The sequence below is a fragment of the Rana temporaria genome, chromosome 4 (genome assembly GCF_905171775.1).
Source record: "Rana temporaria chromosome 4, aRanTem1.1, whole genome shotgun sequence".
Lineage (NCBI taxonomy): Eukaryota > Metazoa > Chordata > Amphibia > Anura > Ranidae > Rana > Rana temporaria.
The window spans coordinates 214,473,393-214,489,100 of NC_053492.1; the positions used below are offsets into that span (position 1 = coordinate 214,473,393).

General features: G+C 45.6%; 1 protein-coding gene across 2 annotated transcripts in view; it reads left to right on the plus strand.

Annotated features, from left to right (window-relative positions):
* Nucleotides 1-15,708, plus strand: part of FBXO9 (F-box protein 9) — a 62,220-nt gene that overhangs the window by 40,727 nt on the left and 5,785 nt on the right. For both annotated transcript variants that reach the window (XM_040349821.1, XM_040349822.1), the window contains 5 exons: nt 1,444-1,562; nt 2,863-2,953; nt 3,111-3,206; nt 11,702-11,795; nt 14,781-14,935. In XM_040349821.1, the coding sequence (XP_040205755.1) occupies nt 1,444-1,562; nt 2,863-2,953; nt 3,111-3,206; nt 11,702-11,795; nt 14,781-14,935 (555 nt within the window). The remainder of the gene's footprint in view (nt 1-1,443; nt 1,563-2,862; nt 2,954-3,110; nt 3,207-11,701; nt 11,796-14,780; nt 14,936-15,708) is intronic.

Consider the following 15,708-nt stretch of genomic DNA (forward strand, 5'->3'; position numbering starts at 1 on the left):
GTGACATAGGAGACAGGCGTGGCCCCTACTAGCAATGCGAGCAAGGAGTGGACAGCGAGCTGCAGGGGGCAGGAACGTGACGTCACGCCCCTACTCGCCAGCCGTACGCGCGTGTAGAGACTTTCAAGGACCTGCCGTGAGGAGCAGAGGCCGTGCGGGAGCGGGGGCACTGGTGACTGCTGGTCCGTTCAGTATTGCAGGGCAGGCGGCCATGCTGGCCGTATATTGTAGCCGCGAATCGGCCGATTTTTTCGCAATAATCGGCCGATGCCGATTTCACAAAAACGGTCAAATATCGACCGATATATCGGTCGACCTCTAATAATAAGCATCCTTTACCTGCAGACATTCCTCTTTTCACTTCCTCATTGTAGTTTTTGCTCAGAAGTTGCTCTATTTCTTCTCTGTTCTGTTCACTTCCTGCTTGTCTGATTTTACTGACCACCGTGAAGGGAGGCTTTACTGTGGTGGTCAGTGATGTGCTCGCCCCCTCCTGGGAACTACATCTGTGTGGCAGGATGCTCTCTACGTCTTAGAGACTTCAAGGAGGTGTGAATTACTGGGCGTGCCGCAATGCATACTGGGAAATGTAGTTCTTGCATGAACGAACAATGCAAACCAGGAAGTGAATGAGAGAACAGAAACTAGAATGCCGGAGGTGATATAGATGAAGGAATTTAATGGGTATTTACTCGTTTTTTTAACAGAATCATTACACTATTCTGTCTGTCTACCTTGCAGACATTAATTTTAGGCAACATTTTTTTTTCCTTTAGTGACCCTTTAAGGCACCCTATTCTAAAGTGTAAAAACTATTCTAATAGCGTTACATAATGCAACAATGTTCACACATGTAGAAAACCAAGTGTTGGAGGTGATTTATTCTTCCAAAGCAAATACACTTTTGCAAATTGGTACTGACTTGTATTCCAAAGTTTCTCTATTCCCTCAGTCAGCTAATGTGACCCCAGCACTGATGGAAAGGGGCAGGGGAGGGTCAAACAAGGATGCTCTGTAGGCAACTGCCATCCTCCTTATAAACTGATGATGTCATTGGTCATTGGGATGCCAGAAGAAAGAAGCTTGTAATGGTGCACAATGAAAATCTGTAACTTTATGTAACTAAAAGGCAGGCTTCATCCACACGCTGACTTGTATACAGTTTTTGGGCAATTTTTAGGCATTTTGCCAAGGCACCTCCTGAAGAACCCTCAAGGCACCCTGGTTGAAAAAGGCTGCACTAGACTACAGCAATCCTTTTACTTTTGCATTTGAGTTCACTTTAAAGGTAAATTTGCCCACAGAACAGTTGCTTCCTACACTTGCTGCAGATTATACTTTTAGTGTATGAGCATGTCTATATTGCCTTTTTATATTGAGTATTGTTCCATGGGTTTAAAATGCTTCAAAGCTTAAACTGTAGCATATTGATGTAACTTTCAGGGATCCTGAAATCTGGCGCCTAGCATGCCTGAAAGTATGGGGCAGAAACTGTGTGAAGATGCTACCTTACATCACCTGGAGGCAGATGTTTCTCGAGAGGCCCCGTGTCCGTGTTGATGGTACATTTTTCTGTTACATTGTTTATTATTATAATACAGGATTTATATAGCGCCGACAGTTTTCGCAACGCTTTACAATATAAAGGGAGACAATACAAGAGGGTTAGGAGGGCCCTACTCATTTGAGCTTACAATATATTAGGGAGGGGCTGGTGGAACAAAAAGTAATAACTGTGAAGGATGATCTGATGGGAGAAATAGAACATTCGTTTTTTAGCTGAAGGCAAGATAGGCTTCCCTGAGGAGAGGCAAAGTCCTTATACTTGAAGCCAGGTTTCTGTGATTGCAAATAGGTTAAGGGAGTGGGACACAAAAAGGCCATAGACAGAGTGGGCATTCCAGAGGGCACATGGGGGGGTATATTTTTGGGAGCAGGAGGATCAAGATTAAATGGAGTAGATTGCAGCTTATGCTGGAGGAAGTAGTGTGTCAGGTATGTGGGTGAGATACTGGAGGACCAGGATTCTGGGAGATATCCCCAGAGGTTAGGAGAAGGAGGGATAAGGAAAGTCAGATGTGAGTGGGATGATTATGAGTGCACATACCTCCCTGTCCTGGTGTTTGGGTCAGCATGTGGGTTAAGTATTAGCAGGAGGGGATGAGAACAGTAGTAGGTAGAAGGTAAAAGTGAGGATGATATGTACTTGTTTTGCGGTGGAGAAGAGGGGTAAAGAAATTACAATTTAAGAACAGATAATACTAGTATGAGAAGGAGGGGGCATATTAAAGGGCAAAGCGATTATCGGAATTGTAAGAAATGATTTCCAAAATGGTGTTTTGCAGTTGGGTCCAGAGTGGAACAGAGTTCTTTGTGGAATTTTCTTGCTGCCTTTGTTATCCTGCTTGTGATAAACTGCTGATCACTCCTACGGAAAAATCACTCATGCTGGGAAAAAATGCTCTGCCTGTGACTTCCCCCATGAGCTGAACTAAATTTTATAGAGAGATGATCAAATGAGGAATCATTCAACGACCCAGTTAGGAACGGATGAGGAGCACGTGAATTGGGGGGTTGTTCAAGAACAGACACAGGCCAAAGTCATAAAAGATGGTTGATTCTTTGATCACAAAAGGACAAGTTCAAAAGACTCTGCTATGTTTAGGGTAAATAATCTAAAAGAGTGTCAGGATAGCAGTGAGACAGTGTACATTGGTTCAGAGACAGTAGTATTACACAGGTAAAAATGTCCCGTCTATTTTGTGGTTACGTTTGGCAGGCTTATTATACCTTTTTTTGCATTTGCACCCATTTTATCTGTACTTTATATTGAAGTAATTATATGTATATGCTGTCCTATAGGTGTGTATATTGGCAAGACTACATACATACGCCAGGGAGAGCAGTCTTTGGATGGATTTTACAGAGCCTGGCACCAAGTGGAATATTACAGGTATTTAAACGCTCTTATCACTGTATTATTTATGACACGAAACAAGCACAACTTAATAGTAATCTGTATTCTGAAAGTAGTGTGCATTTGTTTTGTTTTTTTTGTTCTTGTTTTATGTATCCAGTCAACTTAATCTTCTGTTTCATAATTACCACAGGTATATGAGATTCTTTCCTGATGGTCAGATTATTATGATGACTACCCCAGAAGAGCCTCAAACATTTGTACCTCGTTTAAGGTCAAAAAATGCAAGGTATGCTATTGTGTTGACTATCCCAGAAGGTCTCAATTGTAAGGACAAAAATCTAGATCATTTTCTTTTCAGTACATGAACTGCATTTACTTACAGGTGTGAGATCAGAGCTTGTTTTACAGTATGGTGAAGTAGTATATCTGCCACAATATTATTGTACTTGTATAGTGAAAATGATTGGTACAGTCAAATTGGTGTAAGTCTCTAAAAGCTTTGGAATGTGGAAAGTAGTTGTACCAAACCTATTTATTTTTAGTTTTTCTTTAATTGGGTCATTGTGTACATGTTTTATAATTATGTCATGGAATGGATGAGAGAGAGAGAGCCGCACACATGTGTTCAGAGCGCAGAGCAGGGAACACAGCGATAACCGCTTTCATTTCAATAGCCATGTTCCCCGAAGCTCGCTGTCAGATACAGCCCCACCCCCTGGTCCCGGGACTTTGATAGACAGATTCCCCGTCTAATCCCAGTGGTGGGCACAAGCAGGGCTCAAAATGTCAAGTCCTGAGCTACTAGCCAGGCCTCAAGGCGTACTCGCCACCAGTTGCCCCACCCAACCCCTACCATTTCCCGCCCCCTAATCTCTCCCCTAGACACACCCTCATAAATTATCTCATGAAATTACACTTAAATGTTTTATGCAGAATTAAGTTATAAAAATAAATATTAACAACAACTTTATTTGTGCCCAAAAATGCAGCCTGTCCATGTCTACCAATGCAGCCACGTGTCCCCAGTGCAGCCACGTGTCCCCATAGCAGCCATTGTACTCATAGCAGCCAGTGTCCCCATTGCAGCCTACCTGTGCTGGGTGAGAGGAGCCGGAGCCGCCGCCACCACCTGGTTGTTCAAAGTGCGAGGAACATAACAGCTTTCAATTCAATAGCTGTGTTCCCCGCCGCGAGCCCTCATATACAGCCCCTCCCCCCTTGTCTGGGAAACTGATAGACAGATCACTCGTCCAATCCTGGGATGGGTGATCTGTCTATCAAAGTGCCCGGACAAGGGGGAGGGGCTGTATATGACAGCGCGGCGGGGAACACAGCTATTGAATTGAAAGCTGTTATGTTCCCCGCGCTTTGAACAACCAGACAACGGCAGCTCCTCTCCTTGCTCGCCCCTCCTGCTCCCAGGCAGCCCACACAAATTTACTCGCAAAATGCGAGCAGGCGAGTGTAAATTTTGAGGGCGGCACATTGCTGCATTGGTGGGCGGCACATGGCTGCATTGGTGAACACGCAGCCTGCATTGGTGGGCACAGGCAGCCTGCATTGGTGGGTATGGATACAGTTGTTGTTAATATTTATTTTTATAACTTAATTCTGCATTTAAGTGTCATTTTATGAGGGTGTGCTTAGGGGTGGAATTAGGAGCTGGGTGGGGCAACTGGTAGTGAGTAACCCTTGAGGCCTGGCTAGTAGCTTAGAACTTGAAATTTTGAGCCCTGAATATAATATATATACCAGAACTTGTATAGTTTGCTGTCACTAGAGTCATCTATAGAGAACATACATGAAAGCATGCAGGTTTACAGAGAAAAGCTTTAGGACCTAATCACATTAGGTGCATTGGGACTGTGCTGGGCAGTCCCAATGCTAGACTGAGCAAAGGATCTTGTTACCCATCATGCCAGTTCACATCGCTGTGGTGTATGCTGAAAAAAATTCACAGGATGCAGTACTTTTCTCTTCCGTTCATGGACGGACACAGCATCTTATTCTTGACATTAGGGTATTAGCCTTCTATTAGGAGAGGACTAGGCAGAAAATCATGTTAAGTGTTAAACATACATCTAAACTGTACAGTACCGCCCTGGGGGCGGTCCCTCTATGTACAACCCCTCTCCCTGCATCATGCAGCCTCAGTTTTTTTCTGCCTAGCATAGGAGAATGACATGGCTCCCTTTGGGCCTGGGGATTTTTAAAGATTTTTCATGTTTTATTTTATTTTTTCTGCACTTTTGATCCTGAGATCTACTATCAACAGCCGACTGGGTGACAGGCTGGATCCTCGATCCTTGTAGTCCCCCCAGTTCGGCCATCGAGCGTGTGCCAGCCTTTTAGCTACCCGCTGGGCCGTCCACAACATGCCCCGTTGCTCCAGGGGTGGCCGGTGAGCTATATGCTCCAGGGCACACATATGACCGGGCTCTATGTCCGTGTCACAGTGTGCTGGGCCGACAGCCATGCCGTAACTGCGCGGACGTTGGTTCTGTCTGGGATGCCGTCAGCCGGTCGTCGCAGGACGGGTAAGTAGCAGTTCCTCTGCTCCGGCAGGGTGGTGTGGCTGGGCATTCCTGGGGAGGTCGATTAGGGGGTTCCCACCCTTCCTTTCCTCTCTCCCTGTCCTTTCCCCCTTTCCATGCTCTGTGGAGCTGGGCCTGCTGTACTGACCGGGGGTCCTCCGGGGGGGGTTCCATGTCCTGGCTGGGGGCTGTGCTCTCTGTGGGGGGTGCTTTGGTCGTTCCATAGGAGGGCCTCCGCGCTGAGGCCTAGCGTGTTCGCTTTTCCTCAGAAGTGCTCGGCAGCCATTTTGGCAGCGTCCGGCGCCATTTTTTTGTAGTACCGCATGCTTTGTATTGGGGCGGCTGGCGGCCATTTTCTTGTAGTCCCGGCTCGGCTTTTGCCTTTAGCGGTGAAAATGTCCCTCCTGAGTGGCGCGAACGGTGCAGAACACCTTAAGCACTGGAATACACCACGGCCATGCCTGTTAGGAGGCATATGCGGACAGCGGCGCTGGCAGCACCTGGATCATAGCGGTGAGTCCCCTGGGGTCCCTCACTCTGAGCAGCCAGGGGGGTGGATTTTGTTTTTGCTGTCTTGCCTAGTCCCTTTAGGTGTCAGGCAAATGCGGGTTGCATGGCGTCAGAAGCTGGCATTTTCTTTCCCTAATATTTTTGTGGTGGCAACCGGTGCCCTGTACCTGGGGTGCGTATGGATGCCTTGTCGGTGGTCCTGGAGTCCCTTTATTACCAGGGTAGAAGCGGTGTGCGGATGCAAGGGGGTAAAAACGCCCCCTTCCCCCACCATCTTCGGGGTAAAGTTCTGATTCAGACTTGGGCCTTGCTGTGGCAGATGTCCGCTGCTCTGACCTGTCAGAGGATGCAACCCAGGACCTTCGGACTGCACGGAACTGCGTTCTCGCTTGCTTCCGTGTCCAGGTTAGCGCTAGAATGCGCTCGTTGGAGCACTTATCACTGCGTGCGGGCTCCCCAATAAAATGGGGGTTACGGCGAGTGCATCTATTATGGTGTCAATCCCTTCTGGGTCCTACAAGCTGGCCCACAACGCTGGGAGGTTTTCCCTACAAGCTTATTGTATACGTTTACATGCTCAAAATGGGAACGGCCCCAGCGTTTCAATAAATCGCATGGCTGTCCGTTGTCCCTTTTGCAGTATGTTTCCTGATAAGGAACATCTCCCCCGATGGGGCCCCCTGGTATACAAGGCCCGGCCCTTGTTCAGGGTATGGGGGTCAGCATGGCGGCCACTGTTGGCCACGACCCTGGAGTCACTGATACGTCTTAAATGGACAAGATTTGCTGCACCGTGATTTGGATTGCAAATGGCTTCCCCGGTCTGCTTGATAGCGGACCAGGTGGTGCATGGCATTACATATGTCTGCAATGCGGTCTTAGATACAGCTTCCTGGCTGTCAAGTACCATCAGTATCTGCGGTGGGGCTACCGCAGATGCTTCTGGGTACAAGATGGAGTTTTTTCTTCTCTTCTCCACTAAAAAATAAATACATTATTTTGTCCTCCAACCTTCATCCCCTTCTGGCTTGCCGGGCTGCCTTGTTTGGGGCAGTGCAGGACCTGCTCACGCGCAGGGGATAGTACCTGTGCCGGTGCCGAACAGTTTTTTTTCAAGGAATTTACAATCTGTTTGTAGTTCCAGAGAAGGGAGATGTCGGTCTGGTCCTGGATCTCAAGACCCTCAACAGCTTTGTGATGGCACAAAGGTTCAGGATGGCAGTTTTGTTATTTTGTGGTCACTGCACTACATCCGGGGGATTTTTTTTTTTTTTGCTGCCTTCCTTGGACAGCCCCCAATTGCGTCAGGCATCAGAGTTTTCTGCGGTTTGCAGTCTGGGATGAGCACAGCTAAATGGTGGCTTTCCCCTTTTGGCCTGGTGTCGGCACAGGGGGTTTCTTCATGGTGCTCGCCCCGATCCTGGCCTTGCTGAGGAAGCGAAGGATCGCAATCATGGGCTTTTTGGTCAATCTCCGTCTGAGTGGAGATTCCGTCTCGGAATTCGGGGTGGATGTGGCGTTTGCCAGTCTGACTCTTCGGGAGTTTTTGGTTGGGTACTGAACCCCCAGAAGTCGGTGTTGGTGCCGACTTCATGCCTGGAATACCTGGGTTCGATCTGGACTCCTCAAAGGCGAGAGTTTTTTTTTTTTCTCCCTTCGCAAGTTGCAGTCTCTTCAGGCTGCGGTACAGCGGGGGGCATCACACTGGTGGTGGTCACTGCGCTTTTACATGCATATCCTGTTTTTTTCCGGTAGCCACCTTCGAGGTGGTGCTGTGTGTTTTAATTCCACTCTCAAGTCTTGCAGAACGGAGATCCTGTCGACATGGAACGCGGCTCCATTGTCCTTGGATTGTCAAAGCCGGGTAAGCCGGCTAGTCTGGGATCCCTGATCCGGTGGCCGAGGTCTGCAGCCTTTCAGTCCGGGAAGTCGTTGCCTTTTTTGTTGGACGACACAGGGTCGCTGGACGCAGGAAGAACCCCACCTGCCGATCGGGGTGCTTCTTTGAGCGTTCAGGCGGTGCCCCTCCACTTGGTCACGGAGGCTGCGTTACCGTCCAGTCAGGATCCGTTTGGACAATGCTACGGCAGAGGCATATGTCACCCATCGAGGGGGAATAAGTCACTTGGCTGCTGCAAGCTGCCGCTCACGTCCTGCGAGAGCGGGGCAAGGTTGTGCTGGCCCTATCACCCGCATACAGTCTGGGCGTAGAGCTCTAGCAGGCGGACTCCCTGAGTCGGCAGTTGCTGGGCCATGGACTATGGTCTCTACACCCGGAGGTGTTTCGACTCCTCTACTGGAAATGGGGATCCCCTGATTGGATCGAAAAGCCAGGAGATCCCCATCAGAAGGTTTTGAGGTTGTGGCCAGGATCAAAGGTTCCTGGGAGGACACGTCAGACACGTTTTTTGTAGTCCTGTGGGGACAGTCTCGGCTATGTATGACTTCCTCCTGAAAATACTTTCTTGTCTGCTCAGAGTAGTGGCCGAGGGCATCCGAGTACTCTTCTTGCCCCAGTTTGTTTCCCGCGTCCCTGGTATGCCGCTTGGTGCGACTGGTGGCGGATGTTCTTTAGCGGTTGCCTATGCGATAGGACCTTTTATCGCAAGGTCATACATTTCATCCTGCTTGCAGTTGATGGCCTTCACGACAGGGCTGTTGTCAGTCGGATACTAAGTGACCATTGCCCGTCATTTAGGTGCTTCCACCGTGCTGAGGGCACGGAAGTTATCTTTCGGATGAATTCTCGTCACACTTGAAGGGCCTACTTCTCTAGGTGTGGAGATGGAGTGGCGTTTACGTACATATTCGGCTACCAGGATCCTGCTGTTTTTTACAGCGTGGAGTGGTTGAAAGACTTGCTTTTCGCTCCATTGAGGGGCGGATGTTAGCCTTGGCTGGGTTCTTCTGCGACCCTTGGCGACTCATTCACTGGTGGGTACGTTGTCCAAGGGGTTCCACGTGTGCCCCTCCGGTTCAATCACTGCTGCCTTGTGGATTGAATCTGGTACCCTGGGTGTTTACAGAAGTGCTGGTGGCACTCTCTTGGTAAGTAGCTTTCGGGTGGATGTTGCCTCTACCAGGGGGTCTTTGAGTGGCGGCCTTGTCTTGCAAGTCTCCCTACTTACTCTTCCTAAAGGATCAGGCGGTGCTGCGTTCGCAGCTTTTGTCTCTACCTGAGGTTTGTTTCGGCCTTTTTATCAAAATGTGGACATTGTGTTTCATCCTTGTGTCCTCGGCCGTTGCATTCCAAGAGGTTGCTTGCTTTCCTTGGACTTGGTACAAGCTCTACAGGTGTATCTGTCTGCTACGACTCCGTTTTCAGAGGTCGGACTCACTGTTTGTGTCAGTGACTGGCCCATAGGAAGGCCTGGCGGTCTCGTCGGCCACCGTGTCTCGGTGGATCAGACAGATTGTAATCGGGCTATGCCCTTAAAGGGCGGGCGCCTCCCTTTCCTGTCATGGCGCATTCACCCACGGCAATAGGTGCCTCCTGGGTTTTCCGACATCACGCGTCGGTCTCACAGGTGTGTACTGTGGCGTCCTGGTCATCCATTCACACTTTCACTTAGTTTTACTAGGTTGACCAGCATGCGTCTGCGGATGCCTGCTTCGGCCGCAAGGGTTTGCAGGCGGTTGTTTTTAAGGTTGCAACTTCTCGGTTGAGGAGCTCTGTTTGTTTGGGGTGATGTTGGTTTATTTGCTGTTCCCACCCCTCTATTTTGACACTGCATGGGGACGTCCCTAATGTCTAGAATAAGATGCTGTGTCCGTCCATGAACGGAAGAGAAAATGGGATTTTTGTACTCACCGTAAAATCCTTTTCTCTGAGTTCATGGACGGACACAGCACCCACCCCTCCTTTTATGTGTTTGTACTGCTTTATGACGAACTGAGGCTGCATGATGGAGGGAGAGGGGTTGTATCTAGAGGGACCACCCCCAGGGCGGTACTGTACAGTTTAGATGTATGTTTAACACTTAACATGCTTTTCTGCCTAGTTCTCTCCTAATAGAATGCTAATACCCTAATGTCAAGAATAAGATGCTGTGTCCGTCCATGAACTCAGAGAAAAGGATTTTACGGTGAGTACTAAAATCCCATTTTTTTTTCCAGCACATCATGGTTAACTGGAATGCACTGCATTGCAGCTGATGTAATTTAACAAAATGTCACTTTGTGACATTTAATAAAAGTTTGCAAAAAAAATGGCTTGGTGCATCATGATCTGCGCAACGGCACTGTTCCTTCCAGTGCACACAAGCAGCCATGCTTACAGCGAAGCTGCTCTTGTAACGAGCTTCAGACCCAGACAAAAAATATCATCTATCTGATAAAAACCCAAAGGCCCTCTAAATTATCTATAATTTTCTAATCGGCGAAGTTCATTATTTGATCTCTGTTGGACTTCAACTTGTAGACCGATATTATGTGATGTGCTGCCTCTGTCCCACAGATTCAGTGTAAAGGATTTTACATAGTGGGGTTGGTACGCTCAAACTTTCTCAGGGTGAAAAATTCCTGACTTCATCCTTAGTATGTATCACCATGTTAATTCTTTGCATTAATTCTCAAACTAATTTTTAAATGTAAAGCACTTTCTAATTTTACGAAGTCATGTCCAGCAATGTGTTTTCATAGGCATGTTGCTAGGTTTTCCTTTAGATGAAAAAAAGCTAACAATGCTGAAGGACTTGGGATGCTAGGCATTAATCGGTGGAACTCTAGTGCATCCCCTGAAATTTGTCAATCTTCAAGTGCAAAAGAGATAAAATTACAGTTTTCGAAAAGAGGTAAATTTACCAGAAACGACAAACACATGAAAAGGGTCTCTCATTTTTAACCCACTGAGAGCATGCTGCATTTTTCCACATCACAAATTTTTCATGAGCACTTGAAGATGCATCATCCTTATTTCTCCAGGAGGCTGCTCTGTCAGGGAATTCCTTTGAGTGCTGGCTGTTCTTTACATTCTGTTAAGTGATATTCAAGAGGGCCCTGTCAAGCATTTTTAATATAACTAAATATTTTACTCGATAATGACTCAAGGCAAAAATGATATTATCAGGATCTCTGTTCTTTGCTTTGTACAGTATATTTGCCCTACCTTACTCCTAGCTGCAAGCACCTTTTTAAATCATATTATTGGTACCTCCCATTTTGATTGGCGACTATAAAAAAAATGAGCTCTGAATTTCTGATCTTTCTTTTAGTCCCCTCTTCTTCCCCCTTTTTTTTTTTTTAAATGTAATTTTCTTTTTTTTTTTTAAGGGCTCTTTCACACCTAATGCAGTGGGGTGCATTTTGAATTGCATAGCCCAAATCCAAGGTAATTTTATAGGCACAGTTCACATCATTGCAGTGCAGTTGACTGCAGTTAAAAAAAAAACTGGATCATGCTGCATTTTTCCCTACCACAAATGCAGGGAACGCGCTACAAAAATGTGCTTTAAACCAAGAAAGCAAAGCCCAAAAAACGTATAGAAAAATGCAGTGCTATGCGCAGCATAACATGTATTCAAATGCGCTTTAAATGCATATAAACATTCAGTCAAAAACACACAGTTCTGTGCAGTTTCTGTTGTGAATGTGCCCTAAGGTTTATAGGATCTAGTTATCAGTAATTGTAAGGTGTATGCCCTGCCAACAGCGCCGCTACTGTTTTTCAGTAAAAACAATGTACACACAGAAAACAATACTTGTGGTTATTTATTTTGAAATATTTGCTGTTCCTTAGGATTGATGCTATGCTGCTTGGCCATTATCGTCTGACTCAAGATACAGATAATCAAACCAAAGTTTTTGCAGTTGTAACCACCAAGAAGGAAGAGGTATGTGTTGCTGGTAAAATTTCTCATATACTGACAATCCTAAAAGCACATGTGACTTAATTTCATCTGCAAAGATTTAGCACATGGTATATCTATAGCACTACTGTTCCAGAGCATTATGGGTTTTCTAAAAAGAATATAGCAGAATATGTACTTTCAGACTGTCTCACTAAGTCTGTACAATTTAGGAAAGTAGGGGGTGAATCCCTTTTCTGCGTCATTCAGGTGTGCATGCAATTTGAGCTTTTGAGCTCTATTAACAGCAGACTTTTTCAGAAAAGCTAATTAAATTTAACCCCATATAAAACTTTATTTCATATTTCTACTGGCACCAGAGGGACAAAGGTGAGAAAAAATCTCCCCCAATAGGGGTCACAGATAGAAATCATTAATATGGTTGGTCAATGTGACATGCAAACATTTACATGACTACATTTTTTTTAGGCCTAATCATGAAATGTAAATAATGTATAAATAAAACACTATAAACATGAAAACTAGTTATTTACTATGGGTTGCACATTTTCTGTAAATTATACTTGTTTGTGTCACATTTGTTAGAACCCTTTTAATGTATTACTGTAATGCAGTCATGCTACATTGACTATGCAATAATAAATATGTCTCTCTCTACTTTTTATTACCTGTAGCAAAGGTTAAAAAATTTACTGGCAGCACATGGGAGGCTCGCATTTAAAAGAGTTGTACATGCAGAAGGTTTTTGTTATCTTAATGCATTTAAGATAAGCCTTCTGTGTGTAGCAGCCTCCCCAGCCCCCCTAATACTTACCTGAGCCCCAGTGATGTCCACGAATCCCTTGGCAGTCCGGGACTCTCCCTCCTGATTGGCTGAGAAACAGCAGTGGTGCCATTGGCTGTCAATCAGTCATTTAGCCATTAAGGAGAGAGAGGGGGTGGGCCCAAACGGCAGCTCCATGTCTGAATGGACACACGGAGCTGCAGCTTGTCTCGGGTGCCCCCATAGCTAGCTGCCCTATGCAAATCCACTGCACAGGGCAGGTGAGTATAGCATTTTTTTTTTTTTTTTTAAACAAGACTTTACAATCACTTTACCACTTAAGACCCGGACCTTTATGCAGGTAAAGGACCTGGCCAGTTTTTGCGATTCTGCACTGCGTCGCTTTAACTGACAATTGTGCGGTCGTGCGATGTGGCTTCCAAACAAAATTGGCGTCCTTTTTTTCCCACAAATGGAGCTTTCTTTTGGTGGTATTTGATCACCTCTGCGGTTTTTAATTCTTGCGCTATAAACAAAAATAGAGCAACAATTTTGAAAAAAATTCAATATTTTGTACTTTTTGCTACAATAAATATCCCCCAAAAAGATATAAAAAAAACAATTTTTTTCCTCAGTTTAGCCGATACAAATTCTTCTACCTATTTTTGGTAAAAAAAATCACAATAAGCGTTTATCGATTTGGTTTGCGCAAAATTTATAGCGTTTATAAAATAGGAGATAGTTTTATTGCATTCTTATAAAAAAAATGTTTTACTACTAATGGCGGCGATCAGCGATTTTTTTTTTTTTCGTGACTGCGACATTATGGCAGACACATCGGACAATTTTGACACATTTTTGGGACCATTGTCATTTTCACCTCAAAAAATGCTATAAAAATGCATTGTTTACTGTGAAAATGACAATTGCAGTTTGGGAGTTAACCACTAGGTGGCGCTGTAGGGGTTATGTGTGACCTCATATGTTTTTCTAACTGTAGGGGGGCGGGGCTGGACTTGTGACGTCATTGATCGTGTTTCCCTATATTAGGGAACACACGATCAATGAAGCTGCCACTGTGAAGAACGGGGAAGCTGTGTTTACACACAGCTCTCCCCGTTCTTCAGCTCCGGGGACCGATGGTGGGCCTCCGGCGGCGATCGGGTCCGCAGGTGCTGTGGTCACGGAGCCACGGCTGGGCACTTAAAGAGGATGTACAGGTACGTGCTTGTGCCCAGCCGTGCCATTCTGCCGACGTATACCTGCAGGAGGTGGTCCTTAAGTGGTTAAGGAGCGACAGCAATGTTGATTAGACCAGTGTTCACTGGGCATATGAGACCACGTGTGTGTGTGTGTGTGCGCCACAGTCCAACATTCCTATGCGTGTGGCAGCACATGTTGTGTTTTTTGTTTTGTTTTTAACCTTGCTGCAGCACTTGATAAAAAAATAATCCTTTATTACTGTATATGTGGCCTTTATTATGGTAATAAATTAAGGAGATTAAATTTAGCTTTGAAGTATAACGATAGGCAACACTTTTTTTTTTTTTTTCTATTCATCTTGGATAGAGTAAAGGAGGATTATGTGTGTGTGTGTGTGTGTGTGTGTGTGTGTGTGTGTTTTTTTACCCTCTGGATCCCATTGGGAGTTTACCTTCACTTCCTGTCCCATTGCCAAAACAGGAAGTGAGAGGAAATTCCTGCAAATTAGGGGAATCCCTTGGAACCCCCAGGTCACCAGAACTAGTGTCCCCCATTTGAAGATTTCTCCTCTATTACATTTCTAATCTAATAGGTGCTCTAAACCCTCTCCACTCTCTCTATCCAAAATTTTTAAAAAATTGATGTCAAGGAATTTGACAGTACAATACAGATCAGGACAAGTTCAAATCAGCCCTAAAAAAAAAAAGAACATTGTCTAGATTGACAGAGGACACTAATAGGCGTACTGAGTATAACCATCAGTGCAAAACAAACTGATGTCACATGAAAGTGGAGCGTGTCACAAAAACATAGGCTGCAAAATGTATTAGCAAGAAGTCAAATTCCAGGGAGTTTTATTCAAAATGTAAAAAGCAAAATATTTTGTACAGTAGCCCAAAAGTGGTGCATGGTGCACAAAAGTAGTAGTAAAAGAGTCTGGTGTCCAGATCTTCCAATATTAGAGATAATAGAATTATGAGCTGATGTATGGTTACAAGCATATACATGCATGCCTTTTCCTTTCACACCTATCCTTTATACAGAAACCTACAGAGTACCAAAAATATCGTTACTTCCGCCATGCCCCAGTGCAGGAAACTGACCACAGCTTTCATGTGGGGCTTCAGCTGTGCTCGAGTGGTCGTCACAAATTTAACAAGCTGGTTTGGATTCATCATTCTTGTCATATTAATTACAAGTAAGTTTTGGAATGTGGTGAGTGTGAGCACTTGCCACAAAACTTCAGTGGAAGTGTATTGTCTGTTCTAAAGGTCAAATATTGTTACTTTTTGCTACAGAATGCCTTAAAATACCTTTCTTGTAGATTTCTATCCTAACCTTGCCGTGTTCTCTACTAGAATAATAGCCATACCCATCAAAACAACCTTTTTTAAATCGATTTCTAGAGCAGGAGAGGGGGTATGTTAAGCCAGGTCTGTTAAGGATCATTCAAACCACTAAAATGTGTGTGCACTGGCAGAAGCGGCTCTAGGCTTTGTGAGGCCTTAGGCAAAACTTGACATGGGGCCCCACTCACACCCAATGATGGGAAAAATAATTCAAGGACAAGAGCCTCTTTCCCACAACCCTGGCCAGTGGTTGTGGGGGGCAGGGGGCTCATCGGAAACTGGAAGCCCCCTTTTACAAGGCGGCCCCCAGATCCTGCTCTTTAATAACTAAGGGGCAGGGGCCACCCAGTTATGTCACCTGGTGAAAACGCCCCCTTGTGATGTCATTTACTGAAGGCATGCTGGGTCATTGACGTCACAAGGGGTGGTGTCACCGATATTCACTTGTTAGGGACGCTGGCGGCCCCACTCCTGAGTCAGGGCTATTAACGTTGCCTGAGCACAGCAGTGTTAAGGTCCCCTGTCCCTCAAAACTGGGGTAATGCATTGGATTAATTAGGCAGGAGCGAGATCCCTGTGAGTGCGAGGCCTTAGGCGACCGCCTAATTAAAGAGGCGCCTAT